This window comes from Exophiala aquamarina (genome assembly GCF_000709125.1).
Source record: "Exophiala aquamarina CBS 119918 chromosome Unknown aczIA-supercont1.1, whole genome shotgun sequence".
Lineage (NCBI taxonomy): Eukaryota > Fungi > Ascomycota > Eurotiomycetes > Chaetothyriales > Herpotrichiellaceae > Exophiala > Exophiala aquamarina.
Window position 1 is genome coordinate 1,933,534 of NW_013550587.1, and position 12,360 is coordinate 1,945,893.

The 12,360-nt window shown below is 47.9% G+C and overlaps 3 protein-coding genes across 3 annotated transcripts; 1 reads left to right on the top strand and 2 right to left on the bottom strand.

The window, feature by feature from the left end:
• Positions 1 to 219: 219 nt before the first annotated feature.
• Positions 220 to 1,734, top strand: A1O9_00681 (uncharacterized protein; the record flags this gene model as incomplete). Its single annotated transcript, XM_013409844.1, has 6 exons — positions 220 to 534; positions 612 to 1,022; positions 1,075 to 1,144; positions 1,204 to 1,294; positions 1,351 to 1,583; positions 1,637 to 1,734. 6 exons carry the CDS (start codon positions 220 to 222, stop codon positions 1,732 to 1,734), a joined length of 1,218 nt encoding a protein of 405 aa, XP_013265298.1.
• A 7,558-nt stretch (positions 1,735 to 9,292) lies between these two features.
• Positions 9,293 to 10,699, bottom strand: A1O9_00682 (uncharacterized protein; the record flags this gene model as incomplete). Its single annotated transcript, XM_013409845.1, has 1 exon — positions 9,293 to 10,699. One exon carries the CDS (start codon positions 10,697 to 10,699, stop codon positions 9,293 to 9,295), a length of 1,407 nt encoding a protein of 468 aa, XP_013265299.1.
• Positions 10,700 to 11,732: 1,033 nt separating this feature from the next.
• Positions 11,733 to 12,106, bottom strand: A1O9_00683 (uncharacterized protein; the record flags this gene model as incomplete). Its single annotated transcript, XM_013409846.1, has 1 exon — positions 11,733 to 12,106. A coding segment is annotated over exon 1 (273 nt), but the record flags the coding sequence as incomplete, so codon positions are not given.
• Between the last annotated feature and the right edge of the window lie 254 nt (positions 12,107 to 12,360).

Below are 12,360 nucleotides of genomic sequence, written 5' to 3' on the forward strand. Positions count from 1 at the left end.
CACTCTCGTGCCCTGCGCCCCACGCTAGACGCTTTTTGCTGCATTGATGCCTGACGTCCAACGCCCGGTTTAGTAGTGTCTGTAAGCGACATCTGGTCAGTGTATCTTAAAGCGTTGCATCCAAGCATCGGTCTTCGATAAATTTCTTTATTCCATTCATTTGTGCCTATGCTTTGACTTTTGGACACGGTTTAGCTTAACTTTTCGATTTCCGTGATTATGCCTGAGCACACCTCGGTTGAGAGCAACGATGTTCCTTTTCGTGATCTGCCACAAGAGCCAGGTGATAAAATCGTGCCGACTGTGACCAAGAAGCGACCATGGATGGCTCACTGGCCTCCTCGATCGGGGCACAACACCGGTGTGTGGGCAACTTCCGATAGCCCATCAGTTCTCTCATGGCGTTACAGCCCACAGCAACCGTTCGACCGTCCCTGGCGCTCCTGGACAAGGACGCCACTAGCAAAGCAGGAGATAGCATCCAAAGAGGATAAGCCATTTCGGACAGAAACACCATATCTTGAGACACATACTGTAAGGTTACATCTTACGATATACAGGAACCTAGTTAAGACTTGGAGAAATTATACTAATTACGAGTTCGGTCTTAGAAGCCCAAACTCTCTATTCTCCATGATGAGACACCTCCCCATTGTTTTACCTCAAATATCGACCAAGAAAGTCAAGAGACCAAGATAAGCCCTATCCAGATGGTAGAGTTCAACTACCTTGCACCTTTGCCTCTGTATTGCCACGAGAAGCCATATTTGAGCAGACTTCCTTTCATCGAAACTCTGAGGCGAACGAACATCGCTACTCAACCATACCCAGTCAAAATTTGTGACATAAGCGGAAGGGAATCAGATTTCGAACTAGATGTCTCTGGCTTCTCCTTCACAACGTTTCCCTTTCAGTTTTGCGCCTGGAGCGACGAGTTCGTACAAGCACAATATATACCAGCATTGTCAGCTTGGCTCAAGCTCCATTTTCAGTCTCCAAGAGTTGTGATATATGCTTACAATGTGAGCGAAGTCTGGGACTTTGATTATACATCCGATCTAATATGCTGAGCAGTTTCGTGGAAGTGAGATGGCCAGATCTGATTCTGGATCTTGGAAACCTCCATTTTTCCGGGTTCACTGTGGTAAGTCAAGGAACCTTCGCTCTTTGGTCGCATCTACTAACGTAAGTCTCAATGGTCAGACGCGACGTCTGCGGCATGTAAGCAAAGACTCAGTCTTCATGACTGTCTACACACTGAAGAACATACCCACAAGCGCTGGAGGTTTATCAAGTGAGCAATACCTGAACATCTTCAAAATACCTAACCCTAATGTAGAATTAAAATAGTATCTGGCGGCCTTTGACGGGCCCCAGGCAGGATTGTCCTTTAGCACTTTGCGATAGCAGAAGCGTTCATAAAAACGACCTGGTTAAAAGCGATATCGTGTTCCCTCATTACTGCGATGAAGGCTATGAACTGATTTTTAACCCTGCTCACCGCTGGTTCTATAAGGCAAAAATGTCAACAGATGAGATAATTATGTTTAAACTTGATGACAGCTCCTCTGAGGTCGCTCAATGTAATTGAATGATCTGGCTATTTGAAATGAGAAAGATTCTGACTTCTTTTCAGTCTGTCCCCACTCGGCCTTCAAAGACCCTGAAGCAACACAGGAAACGCCTTCCCGTGTTAGTTTAGAGGTCCGAGCAATCATATTTGAGGGAGATTAAGAGACGTTCAACTATACGGCAATAATGTTGTGTGCTGACGACTATAGTTGCATCACCAGCAACAAGTGTACACGTACGCCGTTTGATCTCCCAACACAAATCGAGAAGTCATTCTGCAAGTTTCTCGACAGGTGCGACGCACGGCTTTATGACCCAATATTTACATGCGCTAGAAAACATAGAGTTTCGCCTATGCTATGTCAGGGAGAGTATCTCGTTGTACGGCTTGCTTTTGAAAAATCGTACTTCGATGTTCCAACTACTGTTGAGGATCCTGGAGAAGAATCGACGTCAGAGTAATGGATAGGTTGGCTTTCAAGCGAAACCACTCACTGTCACTGTTATATAGAAGCGAGTGCTGCGGACGGCAGTTAGCTAAGATCTGGATCATATCAAACCGTTTTACGAGATGATTCCAGTAAATAAGGCGGTTACCTGCATTTCCTAACAGCATCGTCTATCCTGCTAAGTATTATGCCCATCAGTATGGGGTGGTAGATGAACAGAGGCCGGTGAGGCTGATACGACCTTGAACAAGGAGGCAACGCTAATGAGCCTATTTCGGATAGTGGTAAGCAGAAAATGCCTAGATTACTCGTTGAACGAGACACTTCATCGCGATATCCAGTTTGATCTTAGAGGGTAAGCGAAGGCGGCTTAACCTCACCTTTCACTAAGCCTTTTCGTAAGCCTCACGAAATACTCGGGGAATCGCTCAGGGGCAGTAGGTAACCAGCTCCCAAGCCTCTCTTAATCCGAGGGTATGGGCGCGCAAATGTAGCTCCTTTCGTCTTGCTACTATAGAAATATGGTTGCAGAAGGAAAATTAAGTACCAGCGTTGGAGCAAGGACCCAAAAAGCTCACGAGCGCTTATCTGAAACAGATCGCTCGTGAGAAGCAGGTTTAGCCGATGGCTTAGGGGACTTGAAAACGGCGTCCTTGTGCATTTGCGTTGATCTTCAGAGGTAAATTAAACCCCCCACAAAACAGAGGCGTGAACCTCAGAATTCCGAGGTGTTTCATTGTGGTTCCATGATAATAGATGCACAACGCATCCACCCAAACACAGATGCCAGGCCTATAATCACACAGAAACCGGCGGAGAGCTGAGTCCAAGGTCGCAGAGATGGTAGTCAAGGAAAGATTTGTATGGATCAATTCGACACGCAGAAAGGTAGCCAGGCTGACTTTGCTGCGTAGGGCGAAGTCCTTGGCAACAGAAGCCGGGAACCACGCACACGCACTCGCACCATTAAGATCATCTAGAATTGAGAATTCACATATACATCTATCCGAGCGAACTGGTGCATTACAAATCCCTCTGTTCCTATTTCATATCCACCTTCGAAAATCCCTCTTCAGAACCGTAGTACTTCTTTGGACTTAAACGAGGAGACAGCTGCTGAAATTCGACTTGCGATATACTGACGTGGCACCTTCGCCGGATCGCAATGCTTCCCCTGAACTGCCGAGGTGGCCAAATACTATACATAGCTTAGCCTCTGAACGTTGTGTTTTCGGGTGAGAGGTGTGCAGATCGCAATGCGCCTAGACCCTACCAATCACCTTGTACAGCATTTCGTGACCGAATACACCCAGGTGAACAGCACATAGCTTACCACGCCCACCTATGTAAGACGATCCGCTACAATCTACCGCCTTCTAGTGTCTACCATCTGCTAAGTCGAGATACAGAATCTCGGGAATTCGCCTTTGCAAGGTGATACGAAGTGGTCACTTACACCGACACCCATAACCTGAGGAACCTGGTCGGGATTGTGATGATATGTGGAGGTAGCTGAGCCTACATATTGCGCGGTTAGTAAGGTTAAATACGCCAAGTTTGGCCTATGCCCATTGAGGGGCTGAAACGGGTCCTCGAAAATGGAGAAGGGAGAGGTCCCTGCGGCAATCGAGATTTGGAACGCTAATCGAGGAGAGGCAGATTGTGAAAGAGTCGGAGGGAGAAGCGAGGGGAGCCGGATGCGGCAAGGCAAGCATTTTGGTCCCACGGTAGATTCGGAAGGGGGCCAGCTGACAGAAAGAGAAGATAAGAGACCGGGTGCGGCAGGAAGGATTCAGGCGGCATCGAGGACAAGCACGTCACGTCAGGGTTTGAACGGCGAGAAGGGAAACGAAGATCTGAGTGATGGTGATGGAGACGAGGTTCTATACCCATCGAAAGCAGCGGCGCACCAAGCCCCACTACGATGCCCGAAATGGCCGTGCCGCCTAAAGTGACCGCGGATTCCCAGTAAGTTTAACAGCTCTACTTGAAGTACTGCCAAGGAAAAGCTGGCTTACCCTGCCCACGCATCGGATAAGCCGCTCTATAAGTTAAAGTCTAAGCTGGTTGACTCGTGGCTCCCGGTGCAGAAAAGCCGAGCAAGGGGGAACTTTGCCGCGGATCTCAAGTTGGCCGTAGAACATGCGCCACGGGCGGAATTCTTTCTGCAACTCACCGTCGATGGCGCACAGGAGAATCCCGGAATCCGGGCTAAGCAACTTCTAAGTACATATTAGAGTGGCTAACATTAACGACTGCCGTCACTTTAAACAATCGAGTCTGTCGGTACCATACGGGATCTCTACGGAGATGACGGCCACATCGCTCATTCCGATCTGCCTCGCGTCTGGACGAACGTCCTATGTGCTGAGTTTTGACACTTCATACCATCCATCTCAAACCATTTGAGCGTCTTTGATCTTCCCGATGTCTCCTCGCGATGCTGAGTCGAAATACGCCTCTCGGCCTCTAAGCGTATCGGTCAGTTTCGGTGACTAACGGTCATCTTCGGCCACCTTTTCGGACCGCAAGCTCAACTACATAAAGTAGCACGAGCTAACGCTGATCTGAACGTTCATTGAACGGTGGCCAATGAAGATGTGCGATCTCCGCAATGAGTAGATTATCTAGAGGCTGGGTTTAGGACTCCAGCTAGAGGGAGGCTCGGAGAAGGTACGGGACACTCTCCTGGGCCTCTCAGAATACACCCAAATAATGTTAAAAATTACCTCTATATACTGTATATTTAATAGCTGTTGACCTGGAACAGGACTCCAGTGATTCCTGTCATATAATTGTCATTGTATCAGCATTTTCAATGCTTGGAAATCAATGAGTGATTTGAAATCATGGAAAAGGGGCTCACGGAGATCAAATGCCTCATAAATTGGTATATAAACAAGAGCAGAGTCCATAGGATGGAAAGAGAAAGAGATCTCATACATGCTCGAGTGTTTTCCAAAAGGCAGCTTAGTCGAGTGCGCCGGCAGGATGTCAGGCATTGCATGTTGGCATGCCACATAGTGCGCTCAAGATTGAGCCGTATGCAGCCTATGCTTGCGATTAGATCTATCTAGCCACTTTAAAGCCCTTTTGAGCGAGGAAAAATTCAGGGAAAGCAGCTTAGACGTAAGCGAGCTTAAACATAACATTAGAATACCTGACGCAACTAAAGACAGTATCCTATAACCATGATCCCTTCTGAGGGTTGACCTAAAGATCAACAATGACTTCGAAGAACTCATCGAGTCATTGAAAAGCCTTGATATGCGACTGCTGCCTATTTGCTCCTTGGCAAACCAAAAATTCACGACACTCCGGTGGTAAAATACTGGGTCATCTCGTGCCCTATGCACAACTCTCGCTTGAAAACCATGTTAGTATATGAATGAGAAGTTGACTGACGCCATACTGACCCATTGAAGGCTTGCAGCAAGTGCTCGATCATGCTCAGCCTCGCATAGTATCTGGAAGAAAGGGTCGCTATCTTTCATTTCTCCTGGGTCTTTCAAGATTCGTTCGAAATTCGATGTCGATATAGGATTGATATATTCGTTGTAGATTTTCCTCCCCATCTCTCACCATTTGTCCAGAATATTCGGCCCTATCTTTTTATCCAAGATTCCATAGAAGCAATCAACCAAACTCCCAATGTCCGAAAATCCTCCGGTTAGCCCCAGACCGCCCCTTGGGAGCGCCAGCGGCGCAATTCACTGGAGAGATATCCCAAAACTCACATTGTGTTGCAAAGATGGGCCGCGTCCCCAGCGAGGAGGATCTTACCATTCCGCATCTTGGGGACGCATCTTTGATGCATAGTGAATGGACTAAACCTCAAGATTTCATACTCAGGTTTTTGGCTCCCTGGGAGGATAAGTTCAAACTTTCGAGGCAGCTGCTCTCTCAGATGTTGTAGAGAGAAGTCTATGGGCTCGTCATAACCAATTCTCCAGATTTGCTCAGACCCATTGCCCTCCAATCTAGCAACAACACCCCAATGTTCTGGATGCATCACCTACTGAACGTCTGACCATTTGTGTTTGTCGATGTCTATCCTCACCTGCTTAATCGTCAGTGACTTATTTACTCTCAGAGTTGTTCAGAACACGTCCGTTAGTTGCGATAAGATGTTGAGGCCAAGTAAACCCAGGGAAATCTTCCCCAAAAATTGCACTCCTGACACAACTACCGGCGCCGTCACAGCCAGCGACAAAATTGTCTTCAAACGTTTTGATCTGATCACCAACTTCGGCTTCGACCCATGCTTTCTGATCATCGTGTCCAGCTCTCACAACTCGATGCGCAAATGCTACTGATATGTTGGGAAATTGCAGGACATGCTCGTAGAGAAGATTTGACAACTTGTGTACGGGAAGATCGCGGAGCGATCAGGATGCTTCTCTTCCGCCAATCCGCTCAAATGAGCAATGGACTCTCCTTTCAAGTTCCTCCACGATATTTCCCGGGTATTGAAAGTATTGGCTCGAATCTCATCAAGGACGCCTGCTCTCTTCAAGACCCTGTGAGCGGATTAGCCTCATCCACAGAGGATCCAGAGATTTCAGTCGTCATTCGGCCGTCAACCGACTCATAATAATACTCACTGCACTGCTGGAGGTCCGTATGCTACTGCTCTTGGCCGTCGATCGATTTGCGGGAGGCTTTCGAGCACCTCGACCTCGACGCCACGTTGACCAAGCATCAATGCCAGAGTGAGACCAGTAGGACCAGCTCCAACCCCCACAACTTTTCCAACGTTTTCAGTCTGCTTCCACGCATAAGATGAGGATGAGGTCAATGGCAAATTCTAGTTAGCACAAAGTTATGTACAGTCTGAGCACTGTGTTCTGATAGGGCAAGACAGCTAGACGAAAGGAATCAGAGACTCTATCGTGTGCCTTTTAGTCCGCGCCCGAAAGAGCTTGCTTCTCGGTATTCAGAACATCAGTTCTAAGCTTGGCGGACTGGCAGCGGCCGGCATCAAAGAGACACGGTCGTGGTTTGGCAGACGCCAGATCCAGGATCCAGTCGTAAGTACGGACCGAAGGGACGTCCGCACATCAGTGGCCTTATGTCACTGCACGGCGCATCCATGTCTGTTGCCAGAAACTTTTTCGGACACCTTTGGCCCAGCGGCACTGTTCTACCGCATCGGTTTAGGGCTATTGGTGCCCTCACGGCCTAAGTACAAGGGTAGAACAGTCTATGTAGGGTTGCGACAGCTGTATCCCACTAGCCTATGCCACACCTTCCTTGAACCGCCGTGTAAATACGATCTTGTCGGCGTCTAAATCCCGTCTGTAACTGGAGCGAGCTTCTCGGCAGAGATATCTCAGCATTGATCAACCAGATTCTGGAGTTGCAAAATATATCAGTGAAGTCATGCTAGCTCCTCAATACAAAGTGGTAGACTCATTTCACTTCCACTGCACCAAAAAGTCGGTTTACTACTGGTTGGGCTTGCAGCTCTTCAACCCGTGGAAAGGGGGACTCTAATGCCTGGGAGAGGGTTTCTGATGAGGTTTCATATTCGGCACTATCACGCCCTTTGTTAAAATCGGGAGGCGTCCGGGTAGTGGCATAGTTGGAAGAGGTACGCACTCCACCGGCCATCTCTCGAACCGGTGGAGTCTCCGACAGAGATAAGGTGTGGCAAAAGACTGCTTCACTCTCTGTATTGTTGGTCGTAATGAATCTTCGAGCTTCTCTGAGCTCGATCTTCGATTCATTTGGCTTTTTGCGGCTTTCCGCCATCTCCTCTGTTGGTGTTGGCGCCAAAGTGACTAGCGCAGGCAACCTCATGACGACGAGCAATGAGTCAGTGCTACAGTCTCTGGAATGCTTTGGAATCATGGAAAATAAGCTCCAGGAGGTCATTTGTCTAGTAATTTTCTATGTAAACCAGAACGGTGACCATAGAGTAGAAGAAGACAGAAATCTCAACTACGCTGACTTGCCTGTATCGATTGGCCCGTACAGTTGTACAGTCCAAATCCTCCAACAGTTGGAACGTCTCACTTGATGGACGTTTTGACGAAAGGGCCCGCTGTGATAAGAGTCTTCAAAACTCTTCTCTCATTGAGAAGTATGAGTATCCATTCGATACTAAGGGACATAGTCTAAAGCTTTATCAGCCACTCTCAAGAGATTGTGACCGGGATGCTGTGTTATGTATAGAATGGTTAGTGTTGAACTCGGACCGAGCAATTCACCGCTCAGGACAGCACCGCAACGCCAGCCTTTGAGACCTAGGCGGCAGAGAGATAGGTCAACATAATGTTTCAGTATGGCCACACTGCTAATTTCTAGTATTGCATACTTCAGCACACTCAACTACAGACTGAATCATTCGGAACAAGAAATACAGGCGGATTTAGATGGACCGCCAGAGGTTCTTTAGATCGACATCCACTGCTCTCATATTTGTATCTTTTAAGTTTTGCTCGTCTAGGCCAAACTTTAGTCGAACCCTTCGACTCGAGGACTTCTAACTTTATACTAACTTATAGGATGGGCAAAAGACTTATAAACTATATACTTTTGTTAAGAGATATAGAGTTTTAGTACGCTTCTGGCTTTTGGTTGATTATTCATGGTCTTGTGGTCTTGTCTTATGCCCCCCAGCCCCTCGCCCCCTCCCCCAGCAGGGTAAGGTCTGCCCAAGGTAGGACCATTAAGTTATTTTAATTATTATGTATTGCTCTATTGTCCATGGCCTGCTCCTCCTATCCTACCCTAGTCTCCTACTTCCCGATCCTCTATCGATCTAACTACACTACTATAGATTATAAGGTATAATATTATTATTGAGAGGGTCGAAACTTTAGCTACGCTAAGAAAGGCCGCACGCTGACAGCTTGGGGGATTGTATATAGTAGTGAGGCCCGAGACTCCATTAAATCGCAAGAAGAGGTCGTGGGAACAAACCCAAACCAGCCGTTCCACGTGTAAGGTGTACTGTCCTTCGTGATGTCTCGTAATGGTTGTCACGGACTGCCACCATTATGCCATACCTCTGCGCCACAGCATCGCAAAAGAGCGAATAGGCGAATTCTGCCATAAAGTTAGCTCCTCGTATGTATAAACAGTGACAATGGTGTTCCTAGGAGATTTACCATACCCTTATATTTGCATGGAAAGGCGCGCCTCAACGTTCTAAATTCTTTCCTTTACCATGTTAGGAGCCTATTCAGAACGGGCAATCATCCATAAGAAACTCCGAATGTATACTAATATCAATATCCTCCAGCTGAACAGCGCGGTCTTTTTATCTAATGAACATGGATATCCAAGTGCAACACAGGAGTTCGACTTACTCGAGAGTAATCCAGTTGCTCTGGAATGATTTGTTCTCGGGCACTCCACAGAGGCGTGGCAGCCTCAGCAGCGAGGTTGTCATTGTAGTTATCCACTGTTGATCTGGGTATTCTAACAAGTTGTCGTGCGAATGAGAAACCAATATCTGAAGAAGCCAGGAACTCAATGTGACTGAAAAGCGCAGTGGCAATGTCGAGTAGCGCCAGGTCTGCATCAGTGGAAGGTAGTGTCGGATGGCTAAGTATGTGAATGAACAAGTTGATAAGGCCCGACATGGGAAAGTAGAATGAGGCCCACTGAGGCACAGCAACGGTAAGTCTTAGAGACCGCGTGGCCATGATCAGACTTCGTGCGGCATCAACTACCTTGCTAGCCTTGGTGGAAGCTACTTCCCGGTAGAACGGATTTTTATCCATGCCTAGAATGCTGCTGATCCAGGGAGAGCCGAATATGGCATAAACTGACTGTATTGCGGCGTAATACATGTATTGAAGGTTAAGCATATGCAAAGGAGAACGATTTGGGTGTTCCACACCGGCCTGTGGAGCCTTACCCGGTGGTGGAAAGTCTTTTACGTTTTCTTTCCAAGCCTCGACTTCCCCATATAACTCGTCGGCCAACTTCATTAGATCCGAGGGATTTCGACGAAATGCCACAACAGAACACAACTGGTGGGATATCCTTTGACTCAGCAGAGCAGCCTTGATCATATGAGTAAGCTGCTGAACATTGATGGTACTTCCAGGGGGAGCAACTTTGGGTATCTCGCAGCTAATATTGCTGTCGTCGATGGCCGAGGGCCGGTCTGAGCGAAAAGATATCAGCTTTTCACAGCAGTAGATCGCCCAAAACAACCAATTGCGATGCAGCACCTCGACCTCGGGAAGGTTCAGAATCTTTGAAGGCTGTTGATGGAGTCCTTTCGCCTGTACGAGGCGCACTACAGTCGCACACACCATATGCTCAGAACCTCCATTGGCTGTAGCTTCTAAATAAAAGGCTAGCGCGATAAGTGCGCGAACAGCGTCCAGACTTGAGCAGCTGAAAAGAAGCTCGGTATAGGCTGCAAGAACATTCTCAAAATATTGGGACGACCGTGCGTGTGCGTCGGCAAAGGGGATTGAATCATCTTCAAGCAGCAATTGACGGGACACTGCAGCATACATAATGTTACGAAGGGCGTACCAAGCGACATCTCCGGTCCATTGAGGTGCTCGTTGTTGAAAATGACTCCGAAGACGAGCCTCAAAGTCAGGGCGGTACACAACACCCATGACCGACTCGAATGCGTTGTCAAAATATGCTGCACAATAGCTCCATGCGATTTCTTCATCTGGCTCAACATTACTCGTCCTGTTCATGATGGTCTTGAAGAGGCGTGGTTGGTTCCAGGTAGTAGTGAATTTCTGCGAAATCCTTGCGAAGTCTGTTTCCGCCGTACGCTGCAACACCCAATCAACTCCAGCCTCTGAGCAGAGAGTACACCATGATCCTGGACCTATAGACAGTATCTATTAACAGACTACCAGCTTCTGAGAGCCGGTGACTTACCATAGTGCTCCCAAATTCGTGGCGGCTGCGAAGGCAATTCGTGGTGTGTATGAATCACATCCTTCGGAATCTCAACGACTTCGCAGCTTTTGGGTCTATCGTATAACTCTTTTGGCTGGAATTGGGATGGGGATGTAGTCGAGCACACAGATCCTGACGGGGAGCAGAAATTCTGGTTGGAGCCGACAATGCTCTAGCTGGGGAATCGAGATTGGCAAAGGTGCTGTCAGTAGCTCTTGTTCTGCAGCTTCGGGTGCCACTCGCTCATTGTGGGGCTCAACGAATGGTGTAAGCCCATTGCCAACTCCGAACTGGCTGGTTAGAGCCGATATGTGTTGGTCCGGTTCAAGGATGGAAGAGGATCCCACACTGTCATGGAATTTGGTCTGGAACAAGGCCTCTAGTCGGGCGAGGCGGTTCTCAACAGACTCTGCGGGTCGTTGTCTGGCTCTTTTGCCCCTTTGCGATGGTGGGTAGAAGCAGGTTTTCCCATAGCTTACACAATTGTGGCAAGTTTCACCATAGTCACATTTCACTTTGCGCTTCCGACAATAGCTGCACGCCTGCACATGGTTCGACTGTGGACGTGTGGTTGTGTTGGCGCCAAAGTGACTATCGACGGAACAGGCAGACAACCTCGAACTAACGATCAATGAGTCAGTGCTACAGCCTCTGGAATGCTTTGGAATCATGGAAAACAGGCTCCAGGAGGTCATCTTGCCTAGTAATTGTCTATATAAACCAGAACGGTGACCATAGAATAAAAGGAGACAGAAATCTCAACAACGCTGACTTGCCTGTATCGATTGGCCCGTACAGTTGTACAGTCCAAATCCTCCAACAGTAATAAATACTTGTTGTTGGTCCATGATTGAAGCTCCAGTAAGGCTCCGTCCCAACATTGCGTCGCTGGCGGTACGCCAAGAGGAGGTCTGTCAAGGAGGAGAATGAATAGGCAAGATGTTCAAGGCCACAGGTAGTCTTGACCTTTGGCTTAGTACCTGGAAACTGGAGTAGAGCAATCCGGTGATGCTCCTCATCGTACGTGATGAAGACCGCCATGCTGTTTTCGTATGCTATGCGACCTCCCAGAAATGAAACATAGGAATCGCGCATCCGTTCCAATTATTTGTCCTAAGGACCGCGTGGGCAAAATCTTGTGGTGAAAGAACCTTCTTGGTTGTCTCGTCAAAATTAGACATCTTGAGAGTGGACAAGAAATCTGAGGACGTATCTCTGGCCGTAAGGAGTGTACAGGATTTGTGGATTGACGCCTTAGGCATTGCTATATGGAGCGGCCACGAACAGCATCGAGCAATGCACATACCGGAGTCACATCTCGCGTCTGGAAGGACTTTGAGAAGATGTCGTTTCAGCCTTCAACCACACCCAACCTTGCGAGTACAATAAACCCGTTACCCGGCTGGCGCTGTAGCCGGGAATTCAGGTGCATTTAGTACCTACCCAGGTG